At 44.4% G+C, this 19,361-nt stretch overlaps 1 protein-coding gene across 1 annotated transcript in view; it reads left to right on the top strand.

Moving 5' to 3' along the window:
• LOC102447214 (transient receptor potential cation channel subfamily V member 6) overlaps nucleotides 1–19,361 on the top strand; it is a 51,416-nt gene that overhangs the window by 5,517 nt on the left and 26,538 nt on the right. Inside the window, exons 2-6 of the mRNA XM_006111851.4 lie at nucleotides 14,316–14,413; nucleotides 15,258–15,380; nucleotides 16,320–16,460; nucleotides 17,238–17,336; nucleotides 18,477–18,652. Coding sequence (XP_006111913.1) covers nucleotides 14,316–14,413; nucleotides 15,258–15,380; nucleotides 16,320–16,460; nucleotides 17,238–17,336; nucleotides 18,477–18,652 — 637 coding nt within the window. The remainder of the gene's footprint in view (nucleotides 1–14,315; nucleotides 14,414–15,257; nucleotides 15,381–16,319; nucleotides 16,461–17,237; nucleotides 17,337–18,476; nucleotides 18,653–19,361) is intronic.

Genomic DNA, 19,361 nt, shown 5'->3' with positions numbered 1-19,361 from the left:
CTTACTAAGTTATTTCCACAGCTTAATCTTGCCTTATATAACAGGGCCCACAGGGGTATCAGAGTGTAGCAAACATGACAGCATTTCACACTGAGTCAGAAGGGTCTTTGAGTTCACTTTTCCTCTCCCCTGCCATTCCTTTACTGCCAAGCAGCATTTTCTTTCCTGCACAGCGTGCAACTGGGCATTGGATGCTGGGAACTTGGCAGCTTACATTCATGTGTCTACTTTGTCAGGTTATCTGTGGAAGTGAACTCTGAAATTTGCATAGGATGTAGATGCAACTTATAAAAAAGCAAGTATAAAGGAGATATGCAAGAATGCAGCAATTACCAGCCCATCATGTTAATGAGTCACACTGTGAAAGGGCTGGAAAGAATTATGGAGAATGGGGAGGGAGGGAGCAAGAGCATCAGGTATGAAACAAACCATTCAGATTTCTGCCAAGAAGGTCAGTAATGGAGGCAGTGTTTGCATCCTGAATACTGCAAGAGGCAGAGGGGGAGAAACACATGGAACTGTTTCAGTATTTAATAGAAGGCTTAAGAGTTCTTAGAAAATCATTCTGGTGGTGCCTGCAGTTATACAATATGCCAAAAACATGTTCAGACTGTCACAGGCATATCTGAGGATAGCACAACACTAGTGAGAAGCAGCTGTAGTTGTAGTGAATCAAAATTACTCAATTGCAGTGCAAGCCTCACTGTGAGGGTACATCTGGATCAAAGGTATGTCTGAAATCCTATTTGCAAAAGCGACAAGGAGTCCTGTGGCATCTTATAGACTAACATATTTATTGGAGCATAAGCTTCTATGGGCAAAGACCCACTTTGTCAGATGCATGTAGTGGAAATTCTAGCAGCAGATATAAATATACAGACATAAGAAAGGAGTACCAATCAAGAGTAAGGCTAGAGATAAGGAGGTCAATTCAGTCAGGGAGGATGAGGCCCACTTCTAGCAGCTGATGTGGAGGTGTGAACACCAAGAGAGGAGAAACTTCTTTTGTAGTTGGCTAGCCATTCACAGTCTTTGTTTAATCCTAAAATGATGCTGTCAAATTTGCAGATGAACTGTAACTCAGCAGTTTCTCTTTGGAGTCTGGTCTTGAAGTTTTTTTGTTGCAGGATGGCTACCTTTAAATCTGCTACTGTGTGTCCAGGAAGATTGAAGTGTTCTCCTACAGGTTTTTGTATGTTACCATTCCTGATATCTGATTTGTGTCCGTTTATTCTTTTATGTAGGCACTGTCCAGTTTGGTCGATGTTTATAGCAGAGGGGCATTGCTGGCACATGATGGCATATATTACATTGGTAGATGTGCAGGTGAAAGAACCCATGATGGTGTGGCTGATCTGGTTAGGTCCTGTGATGGTGCCATTGGTGTAAATATGTGGGCAGAGTTGGCACCAAGGTTTGTTGCAGGGATTGGTTCCTGAGTTAGAGTTACTGTAGTGCTGGTGAGAATTTACTTCAGGTTGGTGGGTTGTCTGTGGCCTGTGAAAGTGAGGGATCATTATCCAGGATGGGTTGTAGATCACTGATGATGTGTTGGAGAGGTTTTAGCTGAGGACTGTAGGTGACGGCCAGTGGTGTTCTGGTGCTCTGTCAATGGAGGGAATCATTAGGAATTCTCTATGATAACACTATGTCAAGTAAACTAAAAAGCAAAGTGTAGGACCATGATTAAGTCAACCATGATGTACTGGTCAGGGTGCTGTCCAGTGAAAAAGAATGAACACCAACAACTTCACACACCCAAAATGACAATGTGTAGCAAGGTCATCCAGAGGATTTATGGGGCCCTGTGCAGTACTGTTAAACTGGTGCTGCCCCTATGCCCATAGGCAGCTGGCGCAGGAAGGGTGGTGATTTTTTAGAAATGTGATTTTATAATCTTCAGCAACACACTAGTGAAATATTTTTAAAACAGATGTTAAAGTAAGGTCCTGTAGACTAACTCAGTAAAGTCAGAAGCTGACAGGTATTAGCAATGGCCTGTTAAATGGCTTCATTGCCACTAAAATGGCTTTCACAGGTTCAGTGTTCTGCTAATAGGTCTGGCAGGCTTTTTCACTTTTACACTAGTTAGATCCTCTTTGAGGCTACGTCTATACTGTAGCCTTCTTGTGGAAAAGCATATGCAAATGAAGCACGGCGTGGAATATTGCCGTGTTTCATTTGCATAAGTAATGAGCAGCCATTTTTGCGCAAGAGGCTTTTGGGTAAAAATGAGCTGTGTAGACAGCTCCTTTTTGTGCAAAAAAACTCTCTTGCACAAGAGGAAGAATGGGTCTTTAGCAAAAATGGGGGCATGAGGCAACCCAGCCTCCCCCCCCCCCATCAAGTTTTGCTGCCCCGCTCAGTTCCTTTTTTGCTTAACAAGTTTTGCTGCTATTTTGGGGGGGGGGAAGGCCGTGAGGGTTTTTCAAAAATCAAAAGGGGGGCCGTGATGCCAAAAAGTTTGGGAACCACTGCCCTAAATTATCTTGTGCTTTATCCAACTGCTTATTCTGTGCATGGGTAAGGATGGCTCTGATGATGAGTGGACAGCAGACAAAATGAGTGCTGATAGTCTATGCAACAAAACCATATGAGCCATAATGCAGATGAAAAACAATGCTGAGGGATATCAATTGAGACAGTTGTGTCATGTGAAAGAATGAAATCTGAGATATGTTGGCCAGAGGGTACAAGAACCAGTAGTCATGGGATGAGGGAGACTTAGAAAAAGGTGGTTTGAAATGCTGAAGGAGGACATGAAGAAGCCTGATTTCAGCTTAGAAGAAGCCCTTGACAAGAATTTTTGGAGATGAAGAACAAGAGTTTCCAACACCAAAGCAAAAAGGCAAAAAAGGCGAACTGAGAAAAAGCATCTTTTAGCCTGATTGTTGAGATCTAGGAGCTAAAAATAATTCAGATAAAAATAATACTTGTACCTCATGGGACATTGAAAGGCTGAATTAATTAATTTATATTAAAAGATTTGAGATCATAAATTAAAAAGCACACCAGAAATTAAAGATATAATTATAATTGCACATAAATGGCTTGGGGTGTTATAAAGATACTGTTGCCATGAGTTTTCAGACAATCTATATAACTTGCAGAAAGACATGCAGGTCATTCTGAAGTAGTCACAATAAGAAGTTTATACCTCTCTACACCCTCATATGGTAATGATTTATATTTGCCTTAATTTATTGGCAGGTTGGTTATATGGCTCTTTATTCTCAGTCTGTTCAAGGGGGGTGGCAATCTAAGGGAAATCACACACCTGCAGGATCTTGGTACAGTATAGCAGCAGTATTTACTCAATCTTAGCTGACTTTCTCTAGGGTAAGTAATAAACTTATACAGGATGTCTGGAATTTGCATATAGAATCAGTGCTATAAGAGACTTCCACTATACACAAAACCAATACAAATAAAGAAAACTTGGATATAAAGTGCACACTACAGCTATGTCTTCACTGCATGATTATTTTGAAATAAGCTGTTCCGGAAGAAATACTCCAAAATAGCTTATTTTGAAATAGCACATCTACACTACAGGGAAGCCAGGAAATTAATCAGAGGCAGACTCCCCTTATGAGGATGCGCAACCTCCATTTAGAGCTCCAGGAAGCACTGGGGAGTAATTACTTTGAATGGCCCTGGGGAGGAGCTATTTCAAAATAGCAGCAGTGGAGCATCCACAGTACTGCTATTCTGAATAGCTATTTCGGAAGAGATGTTATTCCTCATGGAATGAGGTTTACAAATGCTGAAATAAGCCACCTGTTATTTTGAAATAACAGGCTAGCTGTGTAGATGCTCAAACCCTGCTGTGTAGATGTACCCTAAGAGTTAGAGCAAGTGTGGACCGGTAACCAGAACTCCTAGGTTCTTTGTCTATTAGTCCTACTGACTCACTATGTGGCTTTGGCTGGGAAAATCATTTCACCTCTGCATGCCTCTTCTGTACCATATGAACAGTAATGCCTATTGTACTTCATGGGACAGTGTAAGGGCTAATTAATTAATCTGTGTAAAATACTTTGAGATCATCTTGAGGAATTAAAGGTATTATTATAATTACATGTAAATAGCATGGGGGAGTTATAAAGATTCTGTTGCTTTCAGTTTTGGGACAACCTACCTAACTTAAAGAGAGCTATGCGGGTCATTCTGAAGTATTGCCAATAAACAGTTTATATCCCTCCCACCATCATGTATCTTGGTAATGCCACATATTTGCTTTAGTGTATGCGTGGCGGGAAGGGGTTATTTGACTATTTACTCTCATCCATACAGTTTTTTTCCAGTTGAACTACTTTAATTATTAAGTACTCAGTGTCATAGCTGTATAAAATAAACTCATCCTGATGTCATGAGATTGGATGGTTTAAGATTTGTGAAGAACTACATAGAGTCTTTTGCCTCTAATCAATGGATCCAATATGCCCTAGTCTGGTGGTAATGACAGTAATAATATTTTTCATCTGTAGAGCTCAGTGCAATTTACAAAGGAAGTTGGTAACATTTTAGAGATTGTTTTTCCATTGGCCACAGTGAAGTGATCAGAGACTTGAAAGCTAAATGTGCCATTGAGATACAGTTTGGCTATGTCTAGACTGAAGGCTTCTTCTGGAAGGAGCTTTTCTGGAAGAGATCTTCTGAAAAAACTTCTTCCGAAAGAGAGTATCTACACAGCAAAAGCACATTGAAAAAGTGATCTTGCATTTAAGCTGTGATTGTTATGGACAGAGTGGCCACCAGGGCACCTGTGCTTTTTCCTCTTCCCTCTTCCCCATCCACACATGCCTTTTTCCAAAAGAGCTCTTTTGGAAAAAGCCTTCTTCCTTGTAGAAAAAGGTTTACCGCTGTCGGAAAAACCCCTCTGTTCTTTCGATTTTTATTTTGAAAGAACAAGATTGCAGTGTGGACGTAAGTGAAGTTTTTTCAGAAAAAACGCCATTTTTCTGGGAAAAAAAACCAACCTCTGTAGTGTAGACATACCCTTACATGCTTATCTTTAGGGCATTAGAGCTCCATTCCCTGAGTCCTGGTATCTGGCTGATATCTTGTTTCACTCACATTCCCATCTCTCTGTATTCTTTCTTTCTTTCTTTGGTGAATAGCTTATTTTGAATTATGGGTGCAGTATAGACACACCCTAAGTGACTTTGATGTTCCAAGATGCTGGGAAGCAACATTCACTGGTCAGTGGGGGTGCAGCTACACTGCACCTTTAGCTCGAAATAAGCTATGCAATTTGAGGTAGGCAAATTGTGTGGCTTATTTTGAGGTAATTTCGATATAGAGAGTTATTCTGAAACATCCCTTAATCCTTGTGGAACGAGGTTTACAGGGACGTCGGAATAGTGCGCCCATTATTTGAAAGCTATTTCGAAATAACAGGCATCCTGTCAAGATGTGGAATAGCTATTTTGGGATACCGGATGTATCCCAAAATAACGCTGCTGTCTAGACACAATGTGGGGAGTTTTAGGGGTGCCACATCTGGGAACATTTTTAAAATCTAAATATGGACTGAGGAGCTTAGCACAGTTCAGCCAAATTGTTAAAATATTAGCCGTCATGTTTTCTGTGGGGAAGGAGTAGATGCTCTTGTCCACCACAAGTAGCTGTCAAGGAGTGTGGCTGTTCTAGGACTCGGCGGGAAGGTTAATGAAGAAGACCTACAAGAAAGCCGTGTGGGTCCTGCAATTCAGGTCTAGCTGGTTCTTATTGAGGGGGTTAGCATCTGAATTGCAGGATAGCAGGTAAGTTTTGGAGAACTATTTAAGCTTGCTGTTGTCTTGGCAAACATATAAATGATCCATGATGGCCCAGCCTTAGTCTCTGGGTCCTGGGTGTGTGTTTGAAATCCCATAGTGGAAGAGTCCAGGATTGTGGGTCCTGACTGGTAAGATTGTCCCCGGGGCACAGTTTTTGTTTTCAAGCAGAATGGGTAGTTTAGCCTTCAAAGAGGAGGAGGAGGAGGGGTGTGTGGGGGGGGGGGGGGGAGGAGCGCCTTGGTTTGCAACTTCTTGTCTGTAAGTATGTGTAATTAGTAACTTGGCAACACAATGCATTTTATTTATTCTGAGTTTTATTGCTACACTTTGTTGTCACATATTCATGCTGATAGGCTCCTTAGAAATACCTGACATGCTTATGGTAACAAACCTGAGGCCATCGAAGGCTTCATATTTGTCAGAGTGCTGGAACATGGCTTTTTGGTGATTACAAGTGACAACAAGGATAATATATGGTTTCTTAGCCTCCTGTTCAAAAGCACAAGCCCCAAGACTTGAATCTTTGTTTGCATCTGACATAAGGTTGGGTCATTCTCTTTCACTCAGGTGTAAATTCCCAATATCTTATTATTAGAGCCTCTATTTCAAAGCATTGAAGTTTGGGATCCCCCATTACTTTGTTCCATATGTCCATGCCCCCAAACAATTACCCCATTCTTTTCATCCTATCTCGGCTTTCTAAATGAACAAATAGTTTTACCCCTTTTCTTTCTTTTTTCTTCCTTTTTCATCATTCTCTAACTCACTGCTGCTGGGGGAGTGGTGGAGGGAAATTGGTGGTAGCAGGGAGAAGAGGGGAAGATGTCTGGTGGTGAGTCCATGGTGCTGAGCTGCTTGTGCTGAGGACCATATGTGCAAATGCATGAAGCTTGGGCCAGAGGATATTTCTGTATCTGTGTGTTAGCCCTGTTTAGGTCACAGCTGTCCTGTGGTATTACATGCTGCCCCAGAAGCATGGAGTAAAGGTTGGTAGGTTTTAAGATTCTGATGATGCTTTATCAGTAGCTGTCAGAAGTGAGGCAGAGGTCTGGGGTGGATCCAGAATCAGGGATCTCTCTGCACTTGCTGCTCCTTTTTCAGGCCTCATCCTTTGTCTGATTCCCCTATGGAGTGTAAAACCCCTGGTTTTTCATTTCAATCAACACACAGCCTTTGCAAACATACCCTGTCCCTTCTTATCCTGTCAGTTGGAGTTCAGGTTGTAGAATCTTCAAAGAACTGGCTAGGAGGCTGTTCAGAAGGTATTTGTGAAATCCTGAGTTTGGAGCTATTTCTATTAGGAGGATACAGTGATGCTCCCAGGTAGTAGCTGACCCATATTTTCCCACCTTGCTACTTCCTGCTGAGTTTTTCCTGCTCCTTACTTTATCCCCATCCAGCTGATGGAAAACAAAGTGTCTGAACCACTTACTAATAACTGTATGTGATAAATATTGCATAGCCCTGATGCAGGGCATACAAACTCAAGGGCTACATCTAGACTGGCATGATTTTCCGCAAATGCTTTTAATGGAAAAGTTTTCCGTTAAAAGCATTTTCGGAAAAGAGCGTCTAGATTGGCATGGATGCTTTTCCGCAAAAGCACTTTCTGCGGAAAAGCGTTCGTGCCAATCTAGATGCGCTTTTCTGCAAAAAAGCACCAATCGTCATTTTCGCGATCGGGGCTTTTTTGCAGAAAACAAATCTGAGCTGTCTACACTGGTCCTTTTGCGCAAAAGGACTTTTGCCCGAACGGGAGCAGCATAGTATTTCCGCAAGAATACTGACAGTCTTACATGAGATCGTCAGTGCTTTTGTGGAAATTCAAGCGGCCAGGGTAGACAGCTGGCAAGTTTTTCCGGAAAAGCGGCTGATTTTCTGGAAAAACTGGCCAGTCTAGACACAGCCAAGGAGTACCTTGCAAACAGCTACTTTCCTTCTCTCGCTACAAGGATGCCAGTTTTAGTTTCAAGATCTTCCTCATTGCTAACACTAAATTGTGGTCTGGTGGGGTTGTGCTTCTTTACAGCTCCTGGTCCAGTCCCAAGCCAGTCTTATAAAGGGGTGTTCACCAATGAAGAACATGTCTTTGCAGCTTCCAGGATTTTCCTTAATTTTTCCAAACCTCTGGAGACTGGACAAGCAGGTTGGAAATCCTGGGCTGGAACTGGTTTCCCTTTGTTGAAATTCCCTCTTCTTGCCACTGGTCAGACCAGAAATACTCAGGAACAGTCTTCAGTCATGTACAGTGGAGCTCAGTGGAACAGAGAGTAAATGTAGTTAACATTTAAGATTTATTCCAAAAAGAATTAGTGTTTTCAAGTAGCCAAAATTTTGGTTACATTTTTGTTTACTTTTCACATTATCTGAACTTGTTCACCCCCTTGCTGATAGTTACACACTTGGAACACTGCTATAGCATATAAAAGTCTGGTTCATAGTTATAATTACAGTATATGGTTTGGATGACGGCCATTTCCCCTGTTAGGTTCCAGAAAATTAAATGAGGATGCATGTGGAGCAAGTATGTAGATCATGGATTTAGGAGGCAGGTGAGGGTGAGGCTGAGACAGTGTAGTTCAGTGGTTACAGCAGGGGAGGGAGTCAAGGCTCCTGGATTCTGATCCTGACTGTGCCACTGATTTTCATTCCACATTTTCACAAGTAGGCACTGATCTGGGTGCCCAATTCAAGTTCCCTAAAATTAGAGCTTTTTTTTAAAATGGCATAATCTTTATAAAATGAGGATAATTATTAACACCTGACTGTCTCTCAGGGTACATCTATACTGCATGCTTATTTTGGAATAAGCTGCTCCAGAAGAAATACTCGGAAATAGCTTATTTTGAAATAGCACATCTGCACTGCAGGGAAGCCTCAAAATTAGTCCAAGGCAGGCTCCCCTAAGGTAGATGACTTAGACCCTTGACTTAGAGTCTCAGGAGGCACTGGGGAGGAATACGTTAGAATGGCCTTAGTGAAGGACTATTTCGAAACAGCAGCAGTGGAGCGCCCACACTATTGCTATTTTGAAATAGCTATTTCAGAAGAGGAGTTATTCCACGTGCAATGGGGTTTACAGAAATCAGAATAAGCTGTCCATTATTTGAATATATTTTGAAATAACGGGATTGCTCTGTAAAAGCTCGCATTGTCATTTTGGAATAACAGCCATTATTCTGAAATAACGCTGCTGTGTAGATGCATCCTCAGAGGCTTCATTAGTTGTTTGCAAGGGATATATAAATTCTGGTAAGTATGGGGCTTCAAAAACTCAATTGCATCTGTGCTCTCACAGGACAATCCTCCTTTCTCCTTCCGGCCATTTTGCCATTTCGGCAGCAGAGAAGCCTGTAAAACAGGGGTGGGGAATCTCAGGCCCAGGGGCCAGATGCGGCTCCTGACTTGCCTGGATCTGCCCCCCCTGGCTTTGGTGCCCACTGCCCCACATGGCTGGAGCACACAAAATCTATTAGGCTGGGCTCCTGTAGGCTCTGGTGTTTAGGGTTGCCAGATGATTGAAACAAAAATACCGAACATCCCCCCCCCCAAAAAAAACACACCAGGAAAAAATTCTGTTGAAGGGGGAAAAAAGGGGAGGGGAGACCAAAGTTGTTGAGGAGTAATGCAATGAGGAGTAACAATTAATTTGAGGGAGGGATTGGACTCCAACGTCTACACGCGGTGAGTTGATTCGGGCGACCGGCATTTTAAAATGGCAACCAGCCATGAATATGCTAATCAAGCGCGAGATATTTCAATCCTGCTCTTCATGAGCAACTTCAGTATGCTTCATTTGCCTCCCTAGTTCAAACTAGGGGGCAAGTGTAGACATACCCTTAGTTATGCTTTAATCAATTTATTCATATTTTCCACTTATTCTTCAGTTTCCTGATTTTTCTTTCGCGTCTGATTTCCCTCCAATTTCCAGCATCCTTCTGGCACAGAGATGCTAAGAATTCATTGTCACATTCTAGGTGTGACAAGACCGGAAAATGAGAATGTGGATTTCAAAAAAGCTTTTACTTTCAGGGATTAAGGAGATACTAGCACCAGAGGAACTGAAATAAAAAAACTTTCATCAAGAGATGAAATCTGACTTTTACACTTTACGCTATGTCCATCTTAAAACATTAAGTTTCCTTGCAAATTCCCTGGAAATAGTATGATGTGGATTTTAATGTCAGTTCTTTATTTAATGGTTGCTATTGAGAGCTGTGTGCTTCTTCTTATTTCTGGGACTACCCATTCTAAAAATCAATACTGGTTGCAAGGTGATTTTTGTGAACAAACAAGGTTACTTGTGTCTACAATTCGATAAACTGTATTATTATTCATAAGTAGTCTGATGACTGACCATGGGCTGTATTGGTGAAAATGTTATTGGGTCCCAAATGCTTCAAGAATTTTTGAATCCAGAAACTTGTCCTGTAAGTGCATAGTTCCTTTTCAGCTATTTCTGTATTTTAAAAAGTTTGGTCATCTCATCAGGGAGTGGAAATGATACCAGAAGACTTAGCGGTACATAATCTATTGGGGTATGTCTACACTAGCCCCCTAGTTCGAACTAGGGTGGCTAATGTAGGTATTCGAACTTGCAAATGAAGCCTGGGATTTAAATATCCCGGGCTTCATTTGCATGTTCCCAGGTGGGCACCATTTTTAAATCCCCTTAGTTCGAACTGACTGCCCGCGGCTACACGCAGCAGTCAGAAGTTAATCCGAACGAAGTCCTTAGTTCGGATTAACTGTTACACTTCATTGCAGGAGGAGTAACAGTTAATCTGAACTAAGGACTTAGTTCGGATTAACTTCTGACTGCCGCGTGTAGCTGCAGGCACTCAGTTCGAACTAAGGGGATTTAAAAATGGCGCCCACCCGTGAACATGCAAATGAAGCCCAGGATATTTAAATCCCGGGCTTCATTTGCAAGTCCGAATGCCTACATTAGCCAGCCTAGTTCGAACTGCAAACTACGAAAGCAGAGCAAAGCCGCGGAGCACGCGGGCAGCGGACAGCCCAGACGCGTCTGGGCTGTCCCGCTGCCCCCGTGCTCCGCGGCTTTGCTCCGGACGCCTGTGGTACAGCAGCTGGGGCACTGCCAGTTGGTCCCGTAGCGCCGCTCTGGGCGCTACTGGACCAACCCGGCAGCACTCCAGCTGCTCTGCCCCAGGCGTCCTGATTCAGCCACTGCTGGTCAGTTTCATCAGTGGCTGAATCAGGACACCTAGGGCAGAGCAGCTTGGGTGCTGCTGGGTTGGTCCAGTAGCGCCGAGGAGCGGTGGCGCTACTGGACCAACCCAGCAGCACCCCAGCTGCTCTGCCCCAGGTGTCCCCAAGTCAGCCGCTGCTGAAACTGACCAGTGGCTGACTACAGGAAGCCCCTGCCCCGGGCTTCCTGGAATCAGCCGCTGATCAGTTTCAGCAGCAGCTGACTTGGGGATGCCTGGGGTTCTTAAGTTGAATCTGTATGTAAGTCAGAACTGGCGTCCAGATTCAGCCGCTGTTGAAACTGATCAGTTTCAGGAGCGGCTGATGCCAGTTCCGACTTACATACAGATTCAACTTAAGAACAAACCTACAGTCTCTATCTTGTACATAACCCGGGGACTGCCTGTACATTTGTATTTCTTGGTGTGTGCTTCTTTCATTTATTATTCAAAATCCTGCAATCATTAACCCTTTGGTCTCAGGGCTGGAGGCCCCCTGGGAAACTGGATACTTCTTCCTTATAGTGGGCCTGAGCTGTAGCCTGGCTCTGTCACAAGGTAAATCTCTTCCTTCCCCTACTCCAGAAACCGAAACCCATATTGTAGGGTTAAAGGTAACACTCCTATTGACTGTCCTTGACCCCTTTCTACTGAGATTCCTAAAGCTGGATAGAGCCAGCTGCCTCTTATCCTCACCCTGAGGGACACAGGGCAGGATGAGATCTTCAAGAGGAGGTTTGTGGAATTTCCCCAGCCCTCCAAGAAAGTGGAGGGGCTGCACCATGAGTCATTCCTCACACTGAGAGCATGTGCCGCAGCTCCTATGAGTACAGCAGTTCTACCTTGAGAAGAATGCTGGCCTGGCAGCTCTCCACGCTTGAGGCTGGCGTGAAGCCTTTAGCTGCTGCTGGGCCTATTTCCCGTTTTGCTTGTTTCTCAGAATGTTTCTTACCCTGTTTACTATCATGGGCGGTCGGTGAAGGTATGGGTGTGGAAGGCAAGCCCCCAGCCCCATCCCTTCTGCTGGGGCCCCGCCCCCCATGAGAGCCAAGCTGCCTTCCCCACCCCACCACGGAGAGGCAGGGCAGCACCCCGTGCATGCACCCCCCCCCACCATGGTGAGGGTGCGGGTCAGGTGTGCTGCCCCAGCTTCTCTGACCCTAGAGCACAGGGAGGGAGAAAGGCAGGCCACTCCAGCCTCCCCAGCCAGGAGCACAGGGAGAGTGGGTGCCGGGGGCAGCACCACTCCGTCCCCAGAATGCTTACAGCAGGTATTCTAGGGGCAGAGTAGGGACGAGGACCAGGCTAGTGGTTTGGGGAAGCAAAGCCTTCCCCGGCCTAGTATACTGGCCACCCATGTTTGCTAATTACTGAATGTAACTGTTGCCATAAGACCATTGGTCCATCTAGGTCAGCATCCCATCCTCTGCTGTCCTAGATCAGACTGATTGTCCTCATAGTCTTGTATCAACGGTGAGCTATTATATATGAAAATATCAGTAGCAGTTGACAGACTGGGCCTGCTGCCTCCCCCAACAGTTCAAAAATTAAGAGCCAGGCATTAGAAAATCCTGAGGCCAGTTTAAAAATACGATTTTTTAAAAAAATATAATACACTGGAGTTCTTTTTATTTGTGTTTTGAACTTTTAGGGGGCATTTGGATCATGTTTTAAACTCTTCCCTGTAACTATGAGGGCTAGAAACTTGCTGTTTTAAAAAACAAAAGCTGAGCATTTCATGTCATCATGTGCCTTGCAGAGCTGGTGCTGTAAGAAAAGAACCAAATATTGCAAGACTGGTGATAACATTGTGGAAGTTGGCTGCACTCTCTCGGCAAAGCTCTGTAAAGCTCAGGAAATTTATTTCATCATGGTATCCTGCTACAGGTGAAATGCACGGCAATGTGTGGATGCAGGTTCTTAGTTACCCAAAAGAATCTGATGAAATAACCAAGAACCTGGAGTGTGGGTAAAACCGACCAAGGACATTCTTCTCCTATGATTGTTCCATTTTATTTTGAACTTGTTTGATGGCATGTGCTTTACTGGCTCCATTTCCTGTACTTGGCATAAATCCAGGCTGCACAATTTCAATGCTCTGTAACCTCCACAATTCCCTTCAGCAATTAGGGTTGCCTGGTGTCTGGTATTGACCTGGACGGTCTGGTATTTTCGCCTCCTGTCCAGTAAAAAAAAATTCAGAAAATACCGGACACCTAAAATGTTCAGTATTTTCTGGTTTTTTTCCCTGCCAGGAGGTGAAAATACCAGACACCTGGCAACCCTACGACACACTCAGCAGCCGGGCCCAGCCCCCGCCCCTCCTGGAACCTCCACTGGGCCCCCTGCCAGGCCACCCAGGAAGCTTACCTGGCTTCGCAGGGGCTTGTCTTGTGGCTGGAACAGAAAAACAAAATGGCTGCCAGCAAAAAACCTCTTTTTAAAGGGGCCATGCTTTTTTGCTCAACAACTTTGGTCTCCCCCTCTTTTTTTTTCTCAACAGCATTTTCCCGGTGTTTTTTTTTTTTGGGAGGGGGAAGGTGGTGCGAGGGGGGGGTATTTGGTATTTCTGGTTAAACCATCTGGCAACCCTATCAGCAATAGATAATAGATTGTTCATGTTAAGACTTAGGTCTTTAGCTCCCACACTGCATGAGATTACAGTTTAGCTTTTATTCCATTAATTGTACCTCTAGAGCTTCGGGAAGTCGAAGAGGAAACATTCCCTTTTATCTACTTTTCCTTCTTACCCAGCATGGTGGCAATTTAGATTTCCAGGTGAAGAGACACTATTTGTATGGAATAAGGGGATGTAGTTGCTTGGGTTTTTTGTTCCCAGGATACCTGGACTACAGATAGCTAAACTGTCTAATGACTGGGAATATAATCTCTTAGCCTCTTTCACTTTCAAACAAAGAAACTATCTGTTTTAAATGTGGATAACAGTCTAGAAATTGAAACAGTTTGGGAGTCTTTTATTCCAAAGCATAACTGATCCTTTCTCATCTCTTTCCCTCTTCTGCCACCATGTGGTCTCATATGACTGCAATAAGCATTGATTATTTCCCTGTTCTTGTTGTTGTTTTATTGATCTCTGTTTCTCTGTCAGGGTGGTTTTTCTTCTTTTCGTACACGGGAGAGAATTCAAAGAGCAGCAGCAATGCATAACAAGCACATGACTTACCTATCAAGGAAGGTGCTAAACTTGAGGATTGCTATTGGCTCTGGAGAGCCATGCTGAGCCTAAAGAATTAGATTCAAGGTCAGAGAGAAGTGGGTGTGACCGCGTTTTTTAAAAGTTGTTTGTTTTTCTTGATTGCAGAATCTGGGAGTCTCCACTTCTCCAGGCTGCCAAGGAGAATGATCTCCGGGCCATCAAGAAATTGATCTCTGATGGTACCTGTGATGTCTATCAGAGAGGTAAATTGTCCCCTTATTTTCCTGCTCCTTACCACTGACAGACATACAGGCACTGCCATTGTGAGTCTGTTGTTATTTGTTCTTAGCTTTTTCCCAGATAGACCACAACTCTACAGTACTACAGTATATGTGTGCACCACTCTCTTCAGGTAGATGGAATCAGAACTACCTGATTGTGTATTATTAGATCTTTTACTGCAAACAGATGAAGGAGAGTTGCCAAGGCCTAGACTTTTGAAGCAGGAGGAAATGAGGAACCAAGTTGCCTCAGTACTGCAGTAAAGTGAAATTCCTAGTTCAGTCCCAATTACTCTTATCAAAGAACTAGTCAGCTCATAATGAATTATGAAACTCAGAGATGGCAAAAACCTGTTGGGTAATAGTTTGTCTGTGCTTCTCTTCTCCCTTGCCCTATCTAGCGGGCATTGGACGGTTTCTTGAAATAAATAACTCCAGCCATGTTTGCTCCATCACCTTTAGGAAACTTTCTTCCACATTGGAATATTAATTGCATTACAGGAGTGCCTACGGGCCAGACCTGAAATCGGGGCCCATTGTGTTTATCGCTACACTGACATTGTAGAAAGCAGTCCTTGCCCAAAGACCTTATAAGACAAGAAGGACAAAGGATAGGATGGGAAAGAGAAGGACAGAGAGGGAAAATCAAGGTCACGCAGCAGGGCAGTGCCAGTCAGAAATAGAACTCAGGTTTCCTGAGTCACCCAATTCACTAGACTTCACTCCCACTCAAAAAGCTCCCATCATTGATATGAAATCTCTGATCAGCTTTGTCCTGTACATCTGAATGATAAAGTGACTTGTGTGCTTTTCCTACTCTTTTCAGGTGCAGTGGGAGAAACAGCTCTTCATGTGGCTGCCTTGTATGATAATACAGAAGTTGCCCAGGTTCTGATGGAGGCAGCTCCAGATCTCGTTAATGAGAGGATGACATCGGAGCTATATGAAGGTACTGTCACCAGATCATGAGACTGAACTGGGATCCCTCTAAAGAGGCAGGAAATAAGTATTACCCAGTTAGGACAATGGGTTAAAGTGCTCTTGATCTGCAATATTGCTAAACTACAGTATTGTGAATCAAGACCACCAATGTCTCCAGTTGGTTTGGTGTGACCCGAGGTTGAACTCTGCAGGAGCACTCACATGGATACAAAAAAGACAGGCTCTGATTCCTGTTGGGTCAGCTGGCTGTGAAATATAATTTGGAAAATGATTATCATGCTATGTATACTAAATTAGATTTTTGATGTGCAATTGTCTGGTTCTCAAGAGTTAACCCCTCCTACTCCTTGCACAACTACCCAGGAAAGGGCTCTAAACTCATCAAGAGATAGGCAGACAGTGAGGGTAAGAATATAAAGCTGAAATATTGTTAAAGATTTGAATGGTGGTACAGAGCCAGAGTCAAAAATAGGGAAGGAAAATGGAGACAGGTCTGCAAGAATAAGTGCAATTGCAGAAACAGGAATGCCAAGTGAGGATTCAAAACAACAATAGCCCTCTCTAAAATAGGTTTTCTTTAAAGAGATTTTTACCTCATCTTTGTCTTGAGAATTGGAGGCAGTATCCCTATCAAGTCATGGCTTAACCTTCTATACATCCCCTGCAAGAGATAACAGTCTTGCTGTGAGCATTTGGATTCTCAGTCCACTTGTCACATGGCACATCTCTGCCCCTCTGAAAGCCATCATTCAAGCTGCCCAAGTGTCTCTTCTGTCTCCACCAGGACAAAACCCAGCCTATGCATCTTTTTGGCAAGTGACAGAACTCTTTCTGGCACATGTCAGTTAAACTTCACAACATACACACAGATTACAGGTTTCTGCTTTAATGTCTGGAGATGGATTTCCCAGAGGATGTGTTTTATATGGGTACATGTTTGTTGCAGGGCAGACAGCTCTCCATATCGCTGCAGTGAATCAGAACATTAATCTGGTGAAGGCTCTGCTCAAGAAGGGGGCCAATGTCTCTAGCCCACGGGCCACTGGACTCTTCTTCAGGCGTAGTGCCCAGAACCTCATCTACTTTGGTACGACCCTGTCTGCAGTTCCCAGGACAGACTGAGTTTCTTCTCCTCCTAGCTTAGTAGAGGATCGAGTGATGGAGGGAATGTGGGGAAGGCTTGTACTGATGTGGCCCATGCTATACCCTCTCTAAATAAATATAGGGCTCTGCTCTCCAGGGCTGCCAGTTCTCAGACACTCCCATTCATTTTATACACAAATCATCCTAGCAGTATAACAGTAATTCATGTGGTCTCTCTCACTTGTCATCTAGCTAAACAGTGTCCCTTCGTAAAGCCTAAGTCTCCCATTGCTGTGATACTCCTGTTACTTTCAGGAAGGGAATGTGTTTCACTTCAGCTATATGACTTTTTGAGGGGTGGCATTTATTGAACTGGGTAATTTTCTTCCCTTCCCAATCTCAAGGGGTATGTCTACACTTGCACCCTATTTCAAAATAGGAATGCAAATGTAGGGATTTGAAATAGTAAATGAAGCCGGGATTTAAATATCCTGTGCTTCATTAGCATAATCGCATCCGGGCACTATTTCAAAATAAAACACCCTGGCTGCGTCTAAGCACCCGGACACAATTATGTTAATGAAGCATGGGATAGTTAAATCCCGGCTTCATTTACTATTTCAAATCCCTACATTTGCATCCCTATTTCGAAATAGGGTGCAAGTGTAGACATACCCAGACTGATCAGCCTGGATAGATTCCCATATGTGTCCCCATCTGGCTTATGTACTTATTTCCCTGTGATCTGAGTCTTATTTCCCCTCTGTTGCTTCCTCTTCAGGGGAGCATGTTCTGTCATTTGCTGCCTGCATGGGGAGTGAGGAGATTGTCCGGCTGCTCATTGAAAATGGAGCTGACATCAGAGCACAAGACTCTCTGGGTAAGTTCTGCACAGGCCAAGTGACTTGTATGTGGCCAGGTTCTGCCATATACACACTACAGTCCCTGGGACGGAGGGCAGCAGGAAATACCAGAAGACGTTAATGTTATCAATCATTTATATGCTTGTAATATGGTGCAATTCACCACCACGGCACCTCCTGCTGGTCACTTGGGAATCAGCTCTGCTCAGCGCTGCAGTGCTCCCTTCCAGCACATGTCTCACCTACTTATGCATTAATGGTTCTGCTACCTTACATTAGGACTCACATCCCTCCCAAACTGCAGCACGCTCCTCTCTGGGTACTGCCCTGCTGCAATGCCCCCACACTATGGGATCCTCCCCCTCAGGGAACCCCCAGGCCCAGGGCTGGCTCTACAGAGCGTGAGGCCCAATTCCGGGGGCGGGACCGCACGTGCGCGGGGCCCCGGGCGGCATGGCACATGCACTGTGCACCCACACATGAGCAGTGCCCTGGGAGTACAACGCATGCGTGGCCCCCGGGTGTACGGCACATGCGTCACTTCCCTGGGGCCCCACGCTGGGGAATCGGCTGAAGCAGCCTAAGGCTAGACCTGCCCCAACCCCTTGGCCCACCTCACTTCAGTATCCCACTGTCAGTCTTCATCTAGCCCCATACTCAGGGAATGGCCGCTCATCATATACAAGAGGCGTGGACCTGATGCCTTCTGCTACCCTGACTGCCTCCCTGCAGCCCTGGTACCCTCTGGCCTTGCAGCCTGGGAGTGGGGTCAAGACAGAGTTCAGAGCTCCCCAGCTCTACGTGCTTTTCCCCAGCTCTGCTCTGTGTCAGGAAGCCTCTAGCTTCCCTGGCAGCCTAGTCCCGTGTGCTCTACAGCTGGAGCGTGAGTGAGTGAGTGTTTTCCTCCACTCCAGGAGCCCTTATTTACACAGCCCCTGCTGGGCCCTAATTGGCTGCTCTCTGCCACAGCTGCTTGTTCTGCAGCACCAGTCCTCTCTCGAGCACCAGTCCTCTCTCGGGACTGCATTTAACTCTTCTTAGGCCAGTGCAGGGCAGGAGCCCATGACAATGATCCTTAGTTATTTTAATCAGCTAATGGATATCAGCTGTTCTAGTCTGGATCATGTATCATGACCCTGGCATTGCTTCCTCCATAGGAAACACTGTTCTTCACATCCTTGTTCTCCAGCCCAACAAGACTTTTGCCTGCCAGATGTACAACCTGCTTCTCTCCTATGACAAGAGTGATGAGGGTCTGGGAACCCTTGACTCAATCCCAAACAATGAGGGGCTCACTCCATTCAAACTGGCTGGAGTAGAAGGCAACACTGTGGTAAGTTTGTGCACAACACAGTTAGTTCTTCACAGGAAAAAGCTTTCAGAAATGGGTAGCTCAACTGTTCTCTGTCTCAGGTGACTGGCATCCATATAGCCTATTAATTGTATAGAAAAGATATAGAAAATGTCTTCCCTCCTTTGCTGGGGATCATCACAGAAGACCAGAGAACTTCTCACCCTCCTCTCCATTGCTAGTCTTCATTACTCTTGATGCCAAATATTTAGTAGCTCTCCAGTCAGCCACAGTCTTCCAAGAAAAACGGTGTAGACAAGAACTGAATTTTTAATATAAAAGCAAAATAGGGGGAAAATCACCCAAACTTCCCCTAAACAAACAAGCAAAGTTCTGGAGTCCTTTTATGTACCAATTTAGAATAAGAACACTTCTCCGCTCCTCCCCTTTTCAGCTTGCCTTTAAAACAGATTAAAGGGAGTTTTTCTTGTGCCCAGTTTGTAATTAAACTGTGGAATTCCATTGTCCCAAGATGGCATTCAGTCCAATAACTTAGTACAATTCCAACAGGTAAGGCCAGTTTGGATGAAATTCAGATCTAGCTCTCAAATCTGAGACACAAACTCAGCACCAGAGTAGACACTTAGGGTATGTCTAGACTGCACCCCTCTGTCGGCAGAGGGATACAGATTAGGTAGGTTGACATTGCAGATGAGGCAGGGATTGAAATATCCCGTGCCTAATTTGCATA

Source organism: Pelodiscus sinensis, chromosome 1, assembly GCF_052426305.1.
Source record: "Pelodiscus sinensis isolate ZL-2025 chromosome 1, ASM5242630v1, whole genome shotgun sequence".
Classification (NCBI taxonomy): domain Eukaryota; kingdom Metazoa; phylum Chordata; order Testudines; family Trionychidae; genus Pelodiscus; species Pelodiscus sinensis.
Note: the sequence above shows the minus strand (reverse complement) of the source record. Positions and strands in the feature narration are given on the sequence as shown.